Here is a 17,171-nt window from a genome sequence, read left to right as displayed (position 1 = left end):
CAGAGGAACAAGAAACAAAACAGAGAAACTAAATGTAGACAACTGGATTAACCTTCTTAACTGACATATGAAACCCCAACCCCATAGCATCTACAAGCAAATACAAATCAAAAGGAGCATGGAGTAATTGTGACCATAGTATGCCATATGGGTCTGGCTAGCAGAAGAAATCACAAATATCTGTATAAAATAAACATATGAAAGTTGAAATTCAGTAGTATCATAACCAGTGCTGTAACAGGAAACTAGAAATTGTGAAAAAATGTGACACCAAAGAGGTGCAAAGAGAAACTCCTCAAGTTATGCATTCAAGTAAAGCCTCAGTAAAGCAAGGATTATTCCAAAAGGATGTTTAGTGGCTGGCCAGTGTAAATAGACCTGTTAAATATTCTACATACAGAAGACTGCAGAAGAGCCACTCATATTTATGGACTGTTGGAAAGTTAAAAATTATTCTGAGGACAGAAAATTTGCAGTTAATTAAAATGTCCTTGCATGTGTTCAGTATTACTTGGATGCAAATAGCTGACATGCTTAGCAAGTAGCAGTAGAATAGCCAGAGTGGGGTGAGAGAGGCAACTGCCCCAGGAGCAATGTGTTAGGGGGAGATCAGCTGATCCCCACTTCTAATGCAATACCAGCTTTTAAAAGCCTGTACTGAATTTGTGGTCAAACCTGAGCACTGCAAAGCTCTGTGTGTGGTCTAAACTGTAGCAACTGCTTGCTGCATTGTAGCAATCAGTTTGCTACAGTTTTAAACATTTTTTTAACTAAAACCAGAGCACAAATGTAGCAAACAGTTCCTACAGTTTATAAGCTGCTTGCTAATGAGCACTACAGCACTCATGTTTTAATTAAAAAATCAATAAGTATATTTTTTTCACTTTTAAACTGTAGCAAACTGCTTGCTACAATGGCTGGATAACTGTTCCAGCATAGGGCACTGGTTCAGCCAGCTATGCTTCTGGCAATGAGTTAATTTTTAAATTGTAACTTTCATACATCTTTTTCCCTCTGGCATTTCTTTCAGCTGTGTACTAATAATTTCATATATTCTGCATACATCCATACTTATCATACAAGTCAGATCCCTTTGTCTTAAAAGCATACTCCTTTCTTGATAATTTTGTGTACCATAAATTATTCTATTTCTTATTAATAAATCATGTATCTAATCAAATTTGCAGCCTTTTGGCATACTCTTCAGCTCAGACTTTGTGTTCTTGTAAAAAATAGTGATGAATGAATAGTAAATATTTTCTAAGCTCACAATAGTTCCTGCACTTCTCTCTTATAGCTGTTATTCTGTCTTTCTTCTCCTCAAGAAAAGTATTAGGTATGTTCAAGGCTTCCTTCCTAGTAACCTATAGGAACACAGCACCGTGTACATTTTCAGTTTTTTCAGCTAATCCACTAAAACTGCACAGAACAAGAAAATCCATGTAACTAGGTAAGGACAACAGAGCTAGTATCTGTTAAGAAAATATGACAAGAAGCCTGTAATTACAGGCACAAGAAATGACAGATGGAAAGCATAAAGATGAATGCTCATCCAAGCCTTCACTTACTAACAATACACACAGAAACAGACACATTGAAGATCTAGCCCACTGCCTTGGCAAATATGTATGATGATTATACAAATAACTCACAGAAAAAAGTTTGCATTTTTATTATGATTATAAACTAAAATGGAATGTACATAACAGTGTATCCAAAGAAATCAGATTTAGGCAATATTTTCAAGGCAAGTAATCTGCTTGCAGGTCTGACTTCTCTACCCTGCCAAACCATTTGGGATTCATTGTAATTAAATTACTGTTTTAACTGCCTGATGACAATGCAAAAATCATAGCTTCTGCTAAGGTATGGAAGTGACTGAGACATGATTAAAACACTAACAAATCCCAGTTAAATAAGCAATTTCAATTGTTTCAGAAATCCAGAGAAGTCTTACTAATTTTCTATTCAGTGGAAGGAAGAGAGAAAGCCTAGATAAAGGACATCTTCATGTGATGAATGAGATTAACTTCATCAAAGCTATTAGAAACTGCATGTATAGTTCTTTTGTGTTGTTTATTACACTTCAGCCCTCACATTATGCTACATTTTAAAATAGCTGTAAAGCAGTCCTGTTTCCTTAAGCGTTAAATATGTTTTAGTCATACTGAAATCTGTGTTGTGTGCCTAGACCAAAACTCATCCTCTGTGCTGTTGCATGATGCAGTTAAATATCAGACTGAACACCTGCTGATATAGATATGAGGTGCATTATCTTATTTTGCCACAAACACAAATTACCATACAAACATCACCAAAATTATTTGACATAAATGTGCATGCTCTGGGTGCTGGAACAGTGCTCATAAAACAAGAAGTTGCAGGGCATACAAAGTGACCTTTCAAATATTAATAAAAGTTACCTTTTCAAGGGCTGCTTGGACAACAGATTCACTCTCTGTGTCTAAGGCAGATGTTGCTTCATCCAGAAGCAGTAGTTTTGGATTTCTTACTAAAGCTCGTGCTATCGCTATTCTCTGCTTCTGACCACCACTCATCTGGGTACCTCTTTCTCCAACCATTGTATTAAACTTCTAATTCCAAAAAAGTAAATACAAGTTAAATTTTATAAAAAAAGATCAAGCAACAGGAAGTAAAAGGCAGACAAATTGCAATGCACTTTTTAAGTCTTCACTCTGCTGAACATACCTGTATTAAACCAGTTTTCAAAGATGTAGATTTTACATCAAAGAAGTTTCAGCATTCCTTATTACTATATAGCAATTTGTTTTACAGTGAAGTAAGGTCTAAGTAACAAGAATAAACTCACATTTGGAAGTTTCCTTATAAAGTCGTATGCATTTGCTTCTTTAGCTGCTTTTTCTATTTCTGACTCGCTGACATCCTCTCGTCCATATCTGATGTTTTCTGCAATTGTTGTTCCAAACAATATAGGTTCTTGGCTGACCACTCCAATAAACTCTCGGAAATGTCGGACATTTAAGGACCTGATATTATGCCCATCTACAGTAATCTACAAATAAATTAGCAATTTTACTATCAGTTATGATAAAATAAATGCATGTAATTCATGGAAATATTTTCTTCATTAGATTGAAATGCATGGTGTTTGTGATGTTACCTCTCCTTCCAGTGGGTCATACAGTCTCTGCAACAGCTGGATCACTGTACTTTTGCCACAGCCACTGTTTCCGACCAAGGCTACTGTCTGCCCACTCTCAACCTTCATATTAAAACCTTTTAGAACCTCAAATGAAAGACAATAATACATGATAAATCAAGATTCAGAACAACAGAGACCAAAAGGAACATAGCTGTCCAAAGATGTAGATTACCCATCAATTTAGTTACAGTAACACAATGCTTGGTTTAAAACATAAAAGCAAGTTAAGATTGTATTTTGAGAAAATCATTATAAAATTATTATGTTTCTTTCTTTTTAACAGGGCTAATCCCAATGATGATGAATTAATCAAGTCACTCTTCTTATTTAATGGAAATAAGGATAGTTAAGTAGTATTGGATAACCACATTATCTGACAGTAAAGAACATTGAACGTGTAGACTAAAAAAGGGGGGTGGTAAAGGAAACAATGAACTATATTCTAATGGCATCAAGACAGTGAGACCATGGTCAGCTTAATGCGCAGCCCTGCATAACTACTACAGTATGCTTCTCTAAAAGCATATTGCAGTGTTGTGCTACACTGGTCTGACTTCTATAATCATGAAAATACACAGCCCTTCAATTGATGGCTCATGCAGTTTCATGACTATATAGCCAATGAGTTTTCAGGTCCTCCATTTTATGAAAGAAAGCCTTTTCTTTCTCCCACTTCCACAGTTTCCTACACATACCAGTTCTGAAGCAAAGTAAATGAAATCAATGCATCCACCTATGCTCATTCTCCCAAACCACTGTTCTTAATGTTATAGGTTTGCCATGTATAATCCAATCTTGCAAAGGAGATAACTCCGCTACTGAAAGTTCTGATGGCTGCAGCTTCTCTTTCAATTCAACTTACTGCACTTAATTAAAAAAATTATACTTCTGCTTAGTTTTCCCTCCTTTCATCTAGGTCCCCTCACAGCATGGCACTGCTGATGCCCAGGTGAAAGACACAAGGTTTACACTATCATATTGTTTGAGATCCCTATGTTTTCCTCTGTCCTACATGTATTTGTTCTCCTGCATTTTGACTTGCTTTAGTGCCCAGTACTCCATAGTTTAGAAGCCACACTGAACACAAAACAGAAACAATGGAAAACATTTTGCTTGTTGTGTTTCTTGGAAGTCATTTCTTTTTGCAAGTATTCAAACTGCACAAACGCAAGAACTAAGGTTTTTTTTGTTGCTCTTTTCTACATTTGCTGAAAAAAGAAGGTAAATGCAAAAGTTATGGTTATTAACAATACAACTTAATATGTGACTACTGTTCTGTCTGCAGGCTCTGACTGCACTTATGATGCAGGCACTGCGATCATTTAGGACACAGAACTTTTCTGTGCTCCTATGTGCTCCTCATCTATTCCATAATGCCTTTCTTTTCCTGTCTCTTTAGCTCTGGACTTAGCAAAGGAGTACAACTCACCAAGGGATCAAATAGCATGGTGAATTTGAATGGACTGCTTGCTGCAGCTAGAGATCCATGCACAAATTCAGTCCTATAACAGATATCGGTAAATTCTCTGTTTCATACTGTAGAGTCTGGCTACAGAAAATAACAGGGCACAGTTCCAAGTTAAAACCTCTTGTTTCACTGCAAGAAATATTTAATTTAAATTTTAATGTAGCCCCAGTGAAAGATCTTGCTCTACAGACCAGTTCAAATCTGTAATGTTTTCCAAGGGTATTCAAAGATGGCTATGTAAATACTGCATAATTATCATCCACAGCAGCACTGAAGGAAGAAAACCAACAGATGAAGAGATGTCTGATACAATAAACTTTTGGAGGAGCATGTAGGTCTTGCCATACTTGTCAAAACAAAATACAATGCAGTTCAAAAGCCATTTACAAAATCATTAGTTAGTAACATACATCATTATGCAAAGGAAACGAACAACTGTTCATCTTTTCTTACAGACTTTGCTCTATCCAAACTCTATCTGAGCTGTCAATATCCATGCAGTAAACTAGATAACTCTCATTGTTAATAATACAGTGAAAAGAAGGCTGGAAAGCATACCAGTGAGTTCAAACTTCTCTGTGTAGTGACCTTAGGTTTGAAGACTACATGGGTACATTAAAAAACTCAGCACTTGTTAAAGACAAGAATAGGACTGACATAAGGAACATCAAAATAAAAACAAAATCTCCACATAGATGTAATCACAACTAAAAACAAAAAATCTTCCAAGACAAAGCCTTCAACTTTGCAGAGGTAAACTATCTGGACATAAGATGAGTGAACTTCTCTAACATAAAATAGATATCCAAAGGCAGAACAGACTACCAGATGGGAAGCCTAAGAAGAAAGACATCTCTAAGAAAGGTCTTGCAGAGATTACGAGAGGCTAAAGAACTTGGAATTTTGTCTGGCATGAAAATGGGACATTATCTGTCAAATGGATTTGGATGGAGGAAAAACAAAAGGCAGAATCTATGATTGCAGAAGATAACTCTGGACAGCAGTAACATGGGCTGAAAAGGGGTCTATGATGCAAGACGTGGCTGAAACTGATTTTTTTTTATTTGGCCCTGCTAGTCTTTTTACAGAGGAGATAAAAATGCCAAAAAAGATACTAAAAGATTATAAAAAAATATCAAAAACAAGAAAAACCTTTTGAAACATATAATAGAAGGAAATTATTTTAGATACAAAAGGCATTGTTAAGACTCCAATAGTATAATCAAAGTTAGAAACAGCATTATGGTGGAGAAAGTGCAGTTTTGTCCGCTCTTACCATAACAGCACATATCGAACTGATCACTGCTGCAGTATTATTAACAGCTGCGATATCTCGTCAAGGATATCCGTACATCCATCTGACATACCAAAACCTGAGCACCTTACTTTTGCAACATATGTCCAAAGTATGATCTCAGTCCAAAGGTGCCAGGGAGTACATAAGGGATGTATGGGCATAAACTGCCTCAGACCAAGGTACTTTAGTAGAGACACTTACAAATGTACATGTCAAGAGGAGAGGAGGAAGAATAGCCTATCTCCATTAAGAAAAGAAAGGCAAAATCATGGGGGGGGGTTGTAATAATGCAACAATAATCAGTCAGACATCTGCTGTTATGGTAAGTTCTTACACAACTGTACGATGCCCTTCCTTGGATCATTGCTTACAGTATTACTAACAGCTGGGAGATTTCCAATGCTGTTTAAATAGAAAGGGCGGGAGAAACAGGAGCATTACTAGGGTCTTCAATTCCTTAAAAGATCTCTGAAAGGCCACTCTTGTCCTGGAGAAAGCACCAATCCTGTAATGCTTGGTAAAAGTGTAAACAGAAGACTAGGTGGCTGCTTCTAGGATAGATCTATTATCTAGACCTTTAAAGAAGGTTCCAGAGGAGGCAACTGCTCAAGTGGAAAGGGTTTTTAACCAGATCAGGGAACTGTTTTCCATGAAAAGAATAATGAAAAGAAATAGCGTTATAAATCCAGTTAGAAACTGGGCTAGTGTCTTGCTTTGAAAAGATACAAAGAGCTGATCAGATTTTCTAAGGTCCTTGGTTTTACCAAAAATCTAAGTTGCCTATGAATGTCTAAAGATTACAAGACTCTTTCTCCTTTGTATGAGGAGACTGTTTTTTTTTGTTTTTTTTTTTTTTTGCTAAATTGGATGAAGGGTTATAGAATACCTTAGAAATTTTTGAAAAAGAAGGCCTAAACATCTTAGAGATTATCTGTATCCACTTACCCCTTTCATCACACTTTTGATCACCATTACAGCAGAGCAGCCCAAATCTAAATCTCTACCCAAAGGTGAATTTAAAATCTCATTTTAACATCATCTGTGAGATTCTGAGAATGCAGCCAGGCAAACCTCCTCAAAACATTACCAGTAGCCGCAACACTGGAAGAAGTATCAACTAAGACATACACACACACTGTAAACAATGAGTAGTGACTTGTACAATAGAAGAAACTAAATTATTTAAAGCAGATTTTTCCTCAAAAGAAGATGGTGCAGACAAAAAAATCCTCATACTTCCACAATTAGTCATAACAAGCTTTAACAGATGAGGCTGATAATTCAAAATTCTGAAAAGAAAGCTGCAGACGCACACTCTTTCCCCCATACTTTTCAATAATCTCCCCATCCTTACCAGAAAGTGTAGGATGTTTAGCAACAAAAGGATTAACTAAAGCTACAGCTACTGGGTCAGGTTTGGAAAAAGTATGTAAAACTGTAAAAGACTGAGGAAATTTTTACATCTTATCTGCCTTTTTAGGAACAGGTGGCTGACTAATAGAAATATTGCAGGCAGTAACACATATATCCTCCAAAGCTGACAGAACTGATGGAATGAGTGAAGGTTTTAGAAATTCCTTCCATAACAGCTCATGTTTTTTCTGAGGAAATGAGAAACCTAAGAGCTTTCCCACTGAGGCCACTGGCACATTCTGTAAATAGTCCCAGAGAAAGTGAAATCTACACATAAGAACTGAAAATCTGAAGAGAAAAACCTATATCTGTCCCTTCACCTTCCTGTCCAGATTCAGAATCTTGAATCTCATTGGAAAAAGAGCCATGTTTCTTTCTTTTTACCAGAAACTAATTTACAAGAAGAATCAATAACTTGAATTAAAGCCTGAGCCAGACCCAGTAAAATACTCCTGTCCAAGGAAATTTGAAGAAGGGTAGATACATGTTTAGCTTTTTGTTTCATTTTCACAGGAAAAAATGGGGCCAACTATGTTAATAATGGCAGCAGAAGTAGATTTCCCAGGGACAGGCACAGCATTCTGACAAAACAGGGAGGTCTTCCCTGCTCCCTCTACTAGGACCAACAAGAATAGCTCTCCCTTGCTCAGTGAGGAGACCCCAAAGTTGTAATATTTTGCCAGTCCCCAAAAAAGGTAAAATAAACACAATTTCTCCAGAGAAAAAAGGTTTTAAAATACTTTAACTACTTTTAAACTGATAGGAAAAACAGCACTCTCATTTAAAATTGCAATACAGTCTCATAACAGTCCATTACTACACAAACTCCTAGCTTTAAAATAATTTTCCAGAAAAAGGACAGTGTTATTAAAAAAAAATAAATAAATGGAAGTTTTTTCCTCCAAAGGGAACTTATCTGACCAGCAAAAGAACAGTACAAGCCAACTGACAACCCTCAAAAACAGTGAGCGTACTCTTCGGTGGTTGGAAAGCTATGAAGGACTTGGTGCCCAAACCTGCTTTTAGTCAACTTGTTGATGGTTCGGGTGCATGGAAGGTGCTCTGAAACTCTGGAAGTTGGCCGGCTGTAACATCCTTGGCTGGATGTAGTTCACATAGCTAAAGCTGCTGCAGCAGTGATCAGTATGATGAGCAGTCTCAGTGTTCTCCCAGTGAAAACACTGGCACATTATGGAAATGTACTCAGAGAAAGAGAATTCTTGACAGAGAGATTCAGATAACATTCTCTCCTCTAAGGCTGAATTAAAATTATGTGGAGAAAAAACTGTAACTGTTCTACATCATTCCTCTCCACATTTAATTTGTTGAATGTCTTCAGGAAAAGAGAAATCCCTTACCAGAAACCACCTGAAAGAAAAGGTAAATCCATCACCTTGAGCCAGAATTAATAACCTACTCCTGTCCAGTGAGTTTCTTTTTGATGGGAAAATAAAAGCAAACAAGCTTTTTAATGGCAGCAACCAAAGGGTTGGGCATAAAATTCAGTTTAAGCAGGGGTACATTCTTTGCTTTTTTTTCCCAACACTGACAAAAGTGTCTGTCTCTTGTCCACTAACAGGACCCCCAAAAGAGGCAGAGGACATGGCTAAAATCCAGTCCATAGTGTGGTGTATGGGCAATACCAATGTGATTCAAGGGAAAAAGATGAGCGGTCTGTGGAAACAACTTCTGCCATAGCAGAGTCACCCACCTGTGGCTCAGGCAAACTGCTAGCCTGATGTAGTAGCAATGGCTGTTTAGTTAACTTTTTCTTTTTGTGGCTAGAAGAAAAGCCAACCATGGGACTGGTAGTTTTCTCTATGGTCAAGTGGAACACTGTGCCATTTTACTAGGGAAACTAAGCAGCATAAGCAGATAAAGTTTCTAAAGTAGTAGAAAGTCACTTTTCCCAACTATAATGCAGTAAAATAACTCTAATACATGTCACCAGTCCACAAAAGTAATTTAAACACAGTTTCACCACAGAAAAAGGGTATCAGAATGTTTAAATCAGCTTTTAAACTGCCAAAAGCAAAAGTGTGCTCCCATTTAAAAGTACAGCAAAAATCCCATAACAGTCAATAAAAAAAAAAAAAAAAACATATTCCTACTTTAAAATGTACTTTCCCCACACAGGATGGCAAAATTAAACATTAAAAATAATATATGGAAGATTTCTCCCCAATAAAGGGAGCTTATCTGCCCAGCAGTGGAACAGCACAAGCCGGCAGTCGATCGTTGAAGGCCTGCAAAGGAATGCTTTCTTTGGTGGCAGGTAAGTTCTGAAGGGCATGGCACCCAAACCTTTTAGTCAACTTAGCTCAAACTAACAGTTTAAATGTTTAGAAGGTTATCTGAAGCTCATGAAGCTGGCCAGTTGTTATGTCCTACGCGGGATATAACCCACTATAGCTTAGACTACTGCAACAGCGATCAATATGTAGAACATCGGTATTATCATTCCCTGTAACTTGGGAAATCCATATCAAAACAGTGTCCATTTAATATATTTTTGCTGAGCTCTATAAAGATTGGTCAAATTGGAGATACCAATATTCTTGTAATTAGAGAGGTTTGTTTTTCCAGTCTCTACATTTGGGAGATGGAGACTTTTTTTCTGCTTACAGCATCTCCCAAAATATTTATTCGCACAAAATGCTAATGGCCTGAAGAGATAGGTCCATATGAAGTGTCTGTCTATATAATACCTAGCATGCAAAGTGGGTCCAGAAATGGACGAGAAATTGAAAGACCGATTGTTAGAGCTCTAAATATGCAACTCAATGAACTGTTCAATCAAAGCAGAGATCAAAAAGACATGTTCATGACTGTGACCGCTCTATTTTACAGGACTTGTAACCTTACACTTGGAACCATCAAAAATCGAAGACAACATGAACCTCCTGAAATTCTTTTAGCTATAATCATTTATTTGGATAAAAAGAGAAACTGTGCATATTTCCTACTCTTTGTCTGAAATAATAAGAAATCAAGCAGGTTGTTGTGTCCAGGATAGCTTACAAATTTATCCTGCTCATGAATAGGGACAGATCTGATTTGTCTTTGGTGAAAGTGACACCCAGACCCTGAAAGTAAGGAGCTGTCTGACAAACATAGACAATTTAAGGAAGGAATCCACTGGAATGAGGCGATCATACTTATAAGAGTAAATGTGGCTCTCCATTATCGGATGGGAGCAAACATTAGAACGAAACATCTGATGAGCACCCTGAGAATATTAGAAAAACCTGTAAGGAAGGATGTGACATAGAAGTGGAAGAGTGCCTCTCCTTCAAGAACTACACATAAAAATACATACAATCTCAGGAACTGTTTGTAGACATTGTAAATGGGAGTTTGCACAACCATAGTTACCAGAAGGATATCCTGTATCAGCAGCTGCAAGGTTTTGTAGTGTCAACATCCTAAACTTGCTGTGAGACATACATTGGGTCTCCTCTGACTGCCCTTTTGGGAATTGGAAATAAAACACACTGACAAGAACACTTTCCCTCATTCTGGCAAAATGACTGGATGTAAACCTTGTACGAAAGCAGTGTTAATGTGACCAAATGACACATCTTTCTTGGGAAGTTTTAATGGAACCTGAAACTAATCCAGCCATAACTTTAGTAATGTATCCTGTTGAAAATACCTTCCCCCAGTCAGCTGTCTGTGGAAATACTGAACCACTGTGCTATAAAAGAGAAACTACTAGAAACTTGATGTAGTTGATACTAAACAGGTGGGCCAAAATGAGGTGGATAATGCATCTGGCTGCCAATAAATGCTGCTGAAAAAAAGTCCTGTCTTGGTGATTTGGAGTCTAAAACCATTGTTGGTGCTGATTTTCCATTTTTTCTGGAACTGCTTTTTCTATTTAAAATTATACAGTACAGTTGTGTAATTAAAAATGCTGGAATAGAAGGTGTTCAGATAATCACTGCTGCAATATCCTCAGCTATACGAGTTATATCCTGTATAGAATGTAACAGTATAACAGCCTGACAGCATTCAAAGATTAAGTGCACCTTCCATGCACGCAAGCCATTATCAGTTTGAGCAGAGTGGAAGAAGAACAATGTTTGGGTAGCAAACCCTTCAGAGCTTATATGACAATGAAGAGAGGGAGGCCAGGGCTCTGAAAAAAGGTCAGTTTTGAGAAAAAAAAGGAAAGTCTTCACCCTGGCAATAAAATGTACAAATATAAGAAGGGTGGAGGGAGGAATAGACTATTGCAGCAGCAATCATTCAAACATATACTGTTAATGATAATCTTTACTAACACAGCTGTCCTATGTTCAATATTTGATCACTGCTGAAGTAGCCTTAGGAGTATGGGAAGACTGCCACAGCTTATATTGACTGGGAGGAGGAAGGATAAGACTTCAGGAAACCTAGGAGAATGGTCCTAGCAAAGCCAGCTTTAGACCTGCAGGGGGAATCTAGTTTGCAGTGCTTCACAATGTGTGTACAGAGGATCAAGTTGCAGCTTCTAGAGCACTTCTAGACTCCACCCCTTTCCAAAAAGCCACAGATGAAACCAGGGCCCTGGTACAGTGAGCTTTGACCCTTCCTGGAATTGCATTATTGTGGTGGGAATATCAGCTAACCATTTGGAGATTGTCTGCTTTGATGTAAGCAGTCTTTTTTTTTACCTTCATAAGAAATTAATAACTGGTCAAAGTTTTTGAAAGTTTTAGTTCTGTCAAGATAATATCTGAGTTGTTTGTGGACACCTACACTATGCAGCATCCTTTTAACCTCATTTTAAGGTTAAGGAAAGAAGACAGGAGGATGAATACCTTGACTCAAAGGAAATTTGGATACCATTTTAAGCATACATAATGGATTAGTTCTCACAGAGACTCTGTCTTTGTGTAAAATGAGATAAGACTGACCCCAACATATCAGCTTGCAACTCAAAGACACTCTTCTTGCAGAAACCAGAGCAATCAACAAAACTGTTTTTCATGTTTAGAACCTCAAATCAGCCTAATAAGCTGGTTCAAATGGAGCAAAATGTTTTTTTTTTTCAAAACAAAGTTAAAATCACAAGGAAAGATAACCTGTTTTCTAGGAGGCCTGGTATGTAACACCCCTTTCAAAAACATTTTAACATAGGAATGCAATGAAAGGGAAGGATCCATGGGCAGACAGGTGGAAATAGCTGACAAATGTACCTTGATAGAGAAGTAAGAAAGGTCAGCGATTACTAACACACACAAACATTGTAGAACCAGAGAAATGCTAGCCTTCAAAAGTTCATGGTTCTTAACACCAAAAAGAACATATTTTCCCATTTGCTAATATATGATTTCCTACTAGTAGGTTTTTTTTCTTCCTGTAATATCTGCTGCATGTCCTCAGAAAAGAGGTGCCTAAAAGATACCACTGAAATTTTCTCATGTGGAGTCTGGCTAGAGGAATCAGGAGAATCATTGATGCCATGAAACTTACCATTCTGAAAAATTCCTTCTCTGAGGCATTGACTTAAGTGGAAAACAACAGGAGTAGATATAGGTATACATCAGCTTTTTCCTGTGGAAGAAAAGCCTTTTGAACATACATACTAAGAAAACTATCCTTTTGGAAGGAGTCAAGCATGTCTTCTGTATGTTCTTCTGAAAGCCCAGTCTGAGTAGAAGATCTCTCACCCAAGTGAGAGATTCCTAACACTTTGAAAAAGACTGCAAAGAAAGTTGCCTGCATAAGGAAAATAGGAATACCTTACAATCTGCAATAGGCTATCACTGGAGACAGCCAGTGGCAGCACCTACCTGCCATCTTCCAGATTGTTGCATAGCTGAGGTGGGTTTCAACCTCTTTGATTCAGTTTTCATATGCATTGTGATTAGCTTTGAGTTTACTCTTGCCTGATGACTCTGGCTTCAGGTACGTTCCTCTTTTGCTTTATGGAATAAAAAAGCCGGAACACTCACTTCCTGTGACAACTGAAGGTTTTCCCTCTCAGGATATGCTCATACAATCATCTGTCACAGAAAAAGAGAGGGATGCAAGTCTGAGCTTTTTAAAGCTGGCCAGTACTTATCACCTTGGCAGATAACTCAAAATGCCACTGAGGTAGTGGGAATGATGAACACTGAGAGGTAAAAAGTCATAAAGGGATAACATTTTGAACTCTGGAACTTTCTTAAAGCAATTTAGAAATGAAAGATTGAAAAGTGGTCTCTACAAGTTATTTTCTTGAGCACCACAAACATTCATGGAAAAAAAAACTTTCCCTTTCCAAGAATAACGGTCAGCTTTTATTACCACCTCCACCCCCCCCCCCCCCCCCAGTTAGCACATGTTGAATGACAGGAAGGAAAAAAGAAGTTTAATCTTGAGGATGAGAAAGCATCTCCTGAAAAGGCTGGAAAGATTTTCACTGGCATTTGTATCCCTCATGAATCAGTCTCGAAAGGCCTTTGTTTGAGATTATTGCTAAAGAGAGAAATGGAGAGATATATTTTGGGAAATATTTAAAGGCTTACCAGAGAGGGAAGGGAGTGGGACATTCTGTAGACAGTCATTCAAACTTGTTGGTCTGTCCTTGTTTCTGGGAAGTCCCTGCATTCTTTTTGGAGTCCCTTGCCATTGTTTTTTTTTTTTTTTTTAAGTCTGCTTGCTAGCAGATTGCTGTATCTGCTTACTTTGCTTGTCATAAAATGGTGCAGAGGTAGCTGTAAAACCTTTGGCAAATTTAGAGAAGGAAGCCTGAAAAATCTGAGAAACTCCAAAATCAGCTTGCCTCATTCATCAAACGTTTTCAGGACCTCTGCAGCGGATGGTCGAAAATTTATTTATCCAAAGGAGAATTCAAAATTTCAGCTTTGATATCCTCATTTCAGCTTTGATATCCTCATATAGGTTTGCTGTACACAATCAAGCACACCTTCTTATAAAAGCTCCAGTAGCAGCAGGCGAGGAAGAGGCATCAGCTGAATCATAAGCACAGGTTGGAGTGTTCAGTCAATTGAGACACAGAAGGAATAAGATTACACAAAGATGACATTCCTCAGGAGAGGGAAAATAAGCTATAATGTTCCTCACATTCTCAAAAGAAGCTAAAATAAACTTTAATATGCAAGCTTGATAATTAAGAATTCTGAAAATAAGTGTGTCAGAAGAATACACTTTTTCCTCAAATCTTTCAAAGGCTTTCCCATCCTTATCAGAGAGGGAAGGATAAACATTTAGTAGAATTTACCAAGAAAGTCACTGTTGGATTAGATCTGAATTTCAAAAATAAAAATTTATAAGACTGAAGGAACTTTATATAATCTATGTCCTTTTTAAGGGGCAGCAGGTTGGCTATCAGGCAAGTTACAGGCTGTAATAAATTAAGCTTCTAATGCAGGAAGAACGGGAGGAACTGGAGAAGGATCAGGAAATGTCAGTTGTAATAAATCATAATATTTCTTTAGAGTTGGTGGAATATCATTATGCTCCCACTGAAACAAATAATTTGTTCTGGATATGGTTTCAGAAATAGAAAATCCTTCTAAGGGACCATTATAAGAAACACTCTCCACAGAATAAGAATCTGGGGCCTGAGTAGAGAAAAAAAAGTTATGTACTTACCATAATGTTTCAACTGTGTTGCTCATTTTCATTATTCCTCAACTGTTATAAATGATGGGCTTGGATCCGATCCTCGGATTCGGCTCACCAGTTACTACAGTTCGTGGCTGCCTAAAAGCTCTCAAGCTCCTCCCTTACTCATAATGTTCCAACCCATAACATACCTCAGATCTTTTTCTGCTGTTTTACATAAAGTAGAAATAACTACTATACATTTCCTAATGGAATAAGCCATATCTGGACCGCAGCATTAAGAACTGTGATGTCCTTATAATCTCTCGTTCTTCCAGAAATCCATTGGGAAAATGTTGGGGGATGGTGCGAAGTTGGAGAAGAATGAAAATGGACAACACACATGGAACATTATGGTGAGTTCATAATTTTTTTATCTGATGTTGTCAATTTTCATTCTCTATTGGGACAGAGTACCCAGCTACCTAAATTCCCAGGTAGACTCTAAGGAAGGATATTCCTGAACACAGTTGAGCCAAAGACTGCTCTTCCTCTTGAGACTAGATCTAGTTTGTGATAAGTGATAAAGATATGAAGAATGGCCCAGGTAACAGCCGCACATATGGCATCCATGGAAGCTCTAGACAGAAACACTGAAGAAGTTGCCATAGACCTAGTTGAATGGGCTCTTAAAGGGTTTGGTAAGGTTAGACTCCACTTGTAGATAAATGATACGCAGTCCATCAACCATCTGGCTAAGGTTGCCTTTGCAACAGGTTTTCCCAATTTAGCATCTAAAAAGGGCACAAATAATCGATCTGAATTCCTAATTTCTTTTGTTCTATGTAAGTAAAAACATAATTGTCTGTGAGCATCTAATAAGGGCAACATATATTGACCTTTGTATGCAAATTTAGGAAAGAAAACTGGCAAATTAATGGACTGAATGATATTGGATTCTGACATCACCTTCGGAAGGAAAGAAGCATTGGCACATAATGTGACTCTATCCTTAGGAAAGATCAAATAGGAAGGTTTAGAAGGCAATGCTTGAAGTTCTGAAATTCTCCTAGCAGAAGTAATAGCTACTAAAAAGATAGTTTTCCAGGTCAGGAACTTAAGATCACATTTAGCTGCTGGTTCAAAGGGAGAATGAATTAAGGGCTGCAGTACCAAGTTCAAATCCCATGGTGGAGTGGGATCTTTATATGGGGATCTCGGCAGGAATGTGCCTCTCAAAAATGCTTTACAAAGTTTACATGAAGCCACAGAAGAATTCTCAAATCCAATATGAAAATTAGAGATAGCTGCTAACTGAACTTTAATCACTGAGGAGCTACCACCCTCATTGAATATATTTGCCAAAAATTCAAGTACACTTTGTGCAGGCACTGAGAATGGATCAATGTGTTTTTGCTGTGCCCAAGAAATTAACCTTTTCCATTTACTTCTGTAAAGTTTTCTTGTAGAAGCCTTATGGTAAGATAAAAGTATATGATGGAGAGGGGAAGAGCACATCAGTTGTCGGGCTATTAACGGAATTTGAGGAACCACACTGTTGTTGATGTTTGAGATATCCGGATGAATCATGCTTGTCGGGTGAGACAGGAGGCCTGAGGCCAAAGGAAGGAGAACCAAATCGGTCAAGGTCAGTAAGCTGCAATGAGGATGACTTTACTCTTCAACCTGGCAGCTCCTGTAGAAATTTTGGAATTAGGGGAATTGGTAGGTAAGCATAAAGGATACAGGGGATACAGGGGCCAACTGTGGAGTACAGCATCCTTCTGTGATTCCCCCAGAGGGGGATTAGGGCAAAGGAGCTACTGCATTTGTTGTTTAGGGGAGAAGCAAAAAGATCACAGTAAGGCTGGCCCCATTAACAGAAAATAATTTCTGTCACTTTTAAGTTGAGAGCCCATATGTGAGGTAGAAGGATGGACCTGCTCAATTTGTCTGCTATCACACTGGACTTCCCTGGAATGTGCATTGCTATAAAAAAGCAGTTGGATGAGATAGCTCATTGCTACAATCTGAGTGCTTCTTGACACTAGGGGTAAGACCTGGTTTCTCCTTGTTTGTTGATGTACCAAACTACTGACATATTGTCTGTCTGGAGCACAACTGTCTTGGAATTCCTGCAGTGTTAAGAGAACTGTTCTCATTTCCAGAACATTGATATGCATGTGGGCCTCTTCAGGGGACCAAGTGCCTTAGAATGTTTTCCCCAGAAAATGCACCCCCACCCAATCTGGGAAGTGTTCGCGGTCACT

At 37.9% G+C, this 17,171-nt stretch overlaps 1 protein-coding gene across 1 annotated transcript in view; it reads right to left on the bottom strand.

Moving 5' to 3' along the window:
• LOC122796810 (ATP-dependent translocase ABCB1-like) overlaps positions 1-17,171 on the bottom strand; it is a 1,504,949-nt gene that overhangs the window by 892,703 nt on the left and 595,075 nt on the right. The window contains exons 11-13 of the mRNA XM_044065546.1: positions 3,143-3,268; positions 2,831-3,034; positions 2,424-2,594 (exon numbers count right to left, since the gene is read on the bottom strand). Of these exons, the coding sequence (XP_043921481.1) occupies positions 2,424-2,594; positions 2,831-3,034; positions 3,143-3,268 (501 nt within the window). The remainder of the gene's footprint in view (positions 1-2,423; positions 2,595-2,830; positions 3,035-3,142; positions 3,269-17,171) is intronic.

The sequence above is a fragment of the Protopterus annectens genome, chromosome 3.part0 (genome assembly GCF_019279795.1).
Source record: "Protopterus annectens isolate FY-2018-M chromosome 3.part0, PAN1.0, whole genome shotgun sequence".
In the NCBI taxonomy this organism is placed as follows: Eukaryota; Metazoa; Chordata; order Ceratodontiformes; family Protopteridae; genus Protopterus; species Protopterus annectens.
This window is presented reverse-complemented; position numbering and strand designations above follow the sequence as displayed.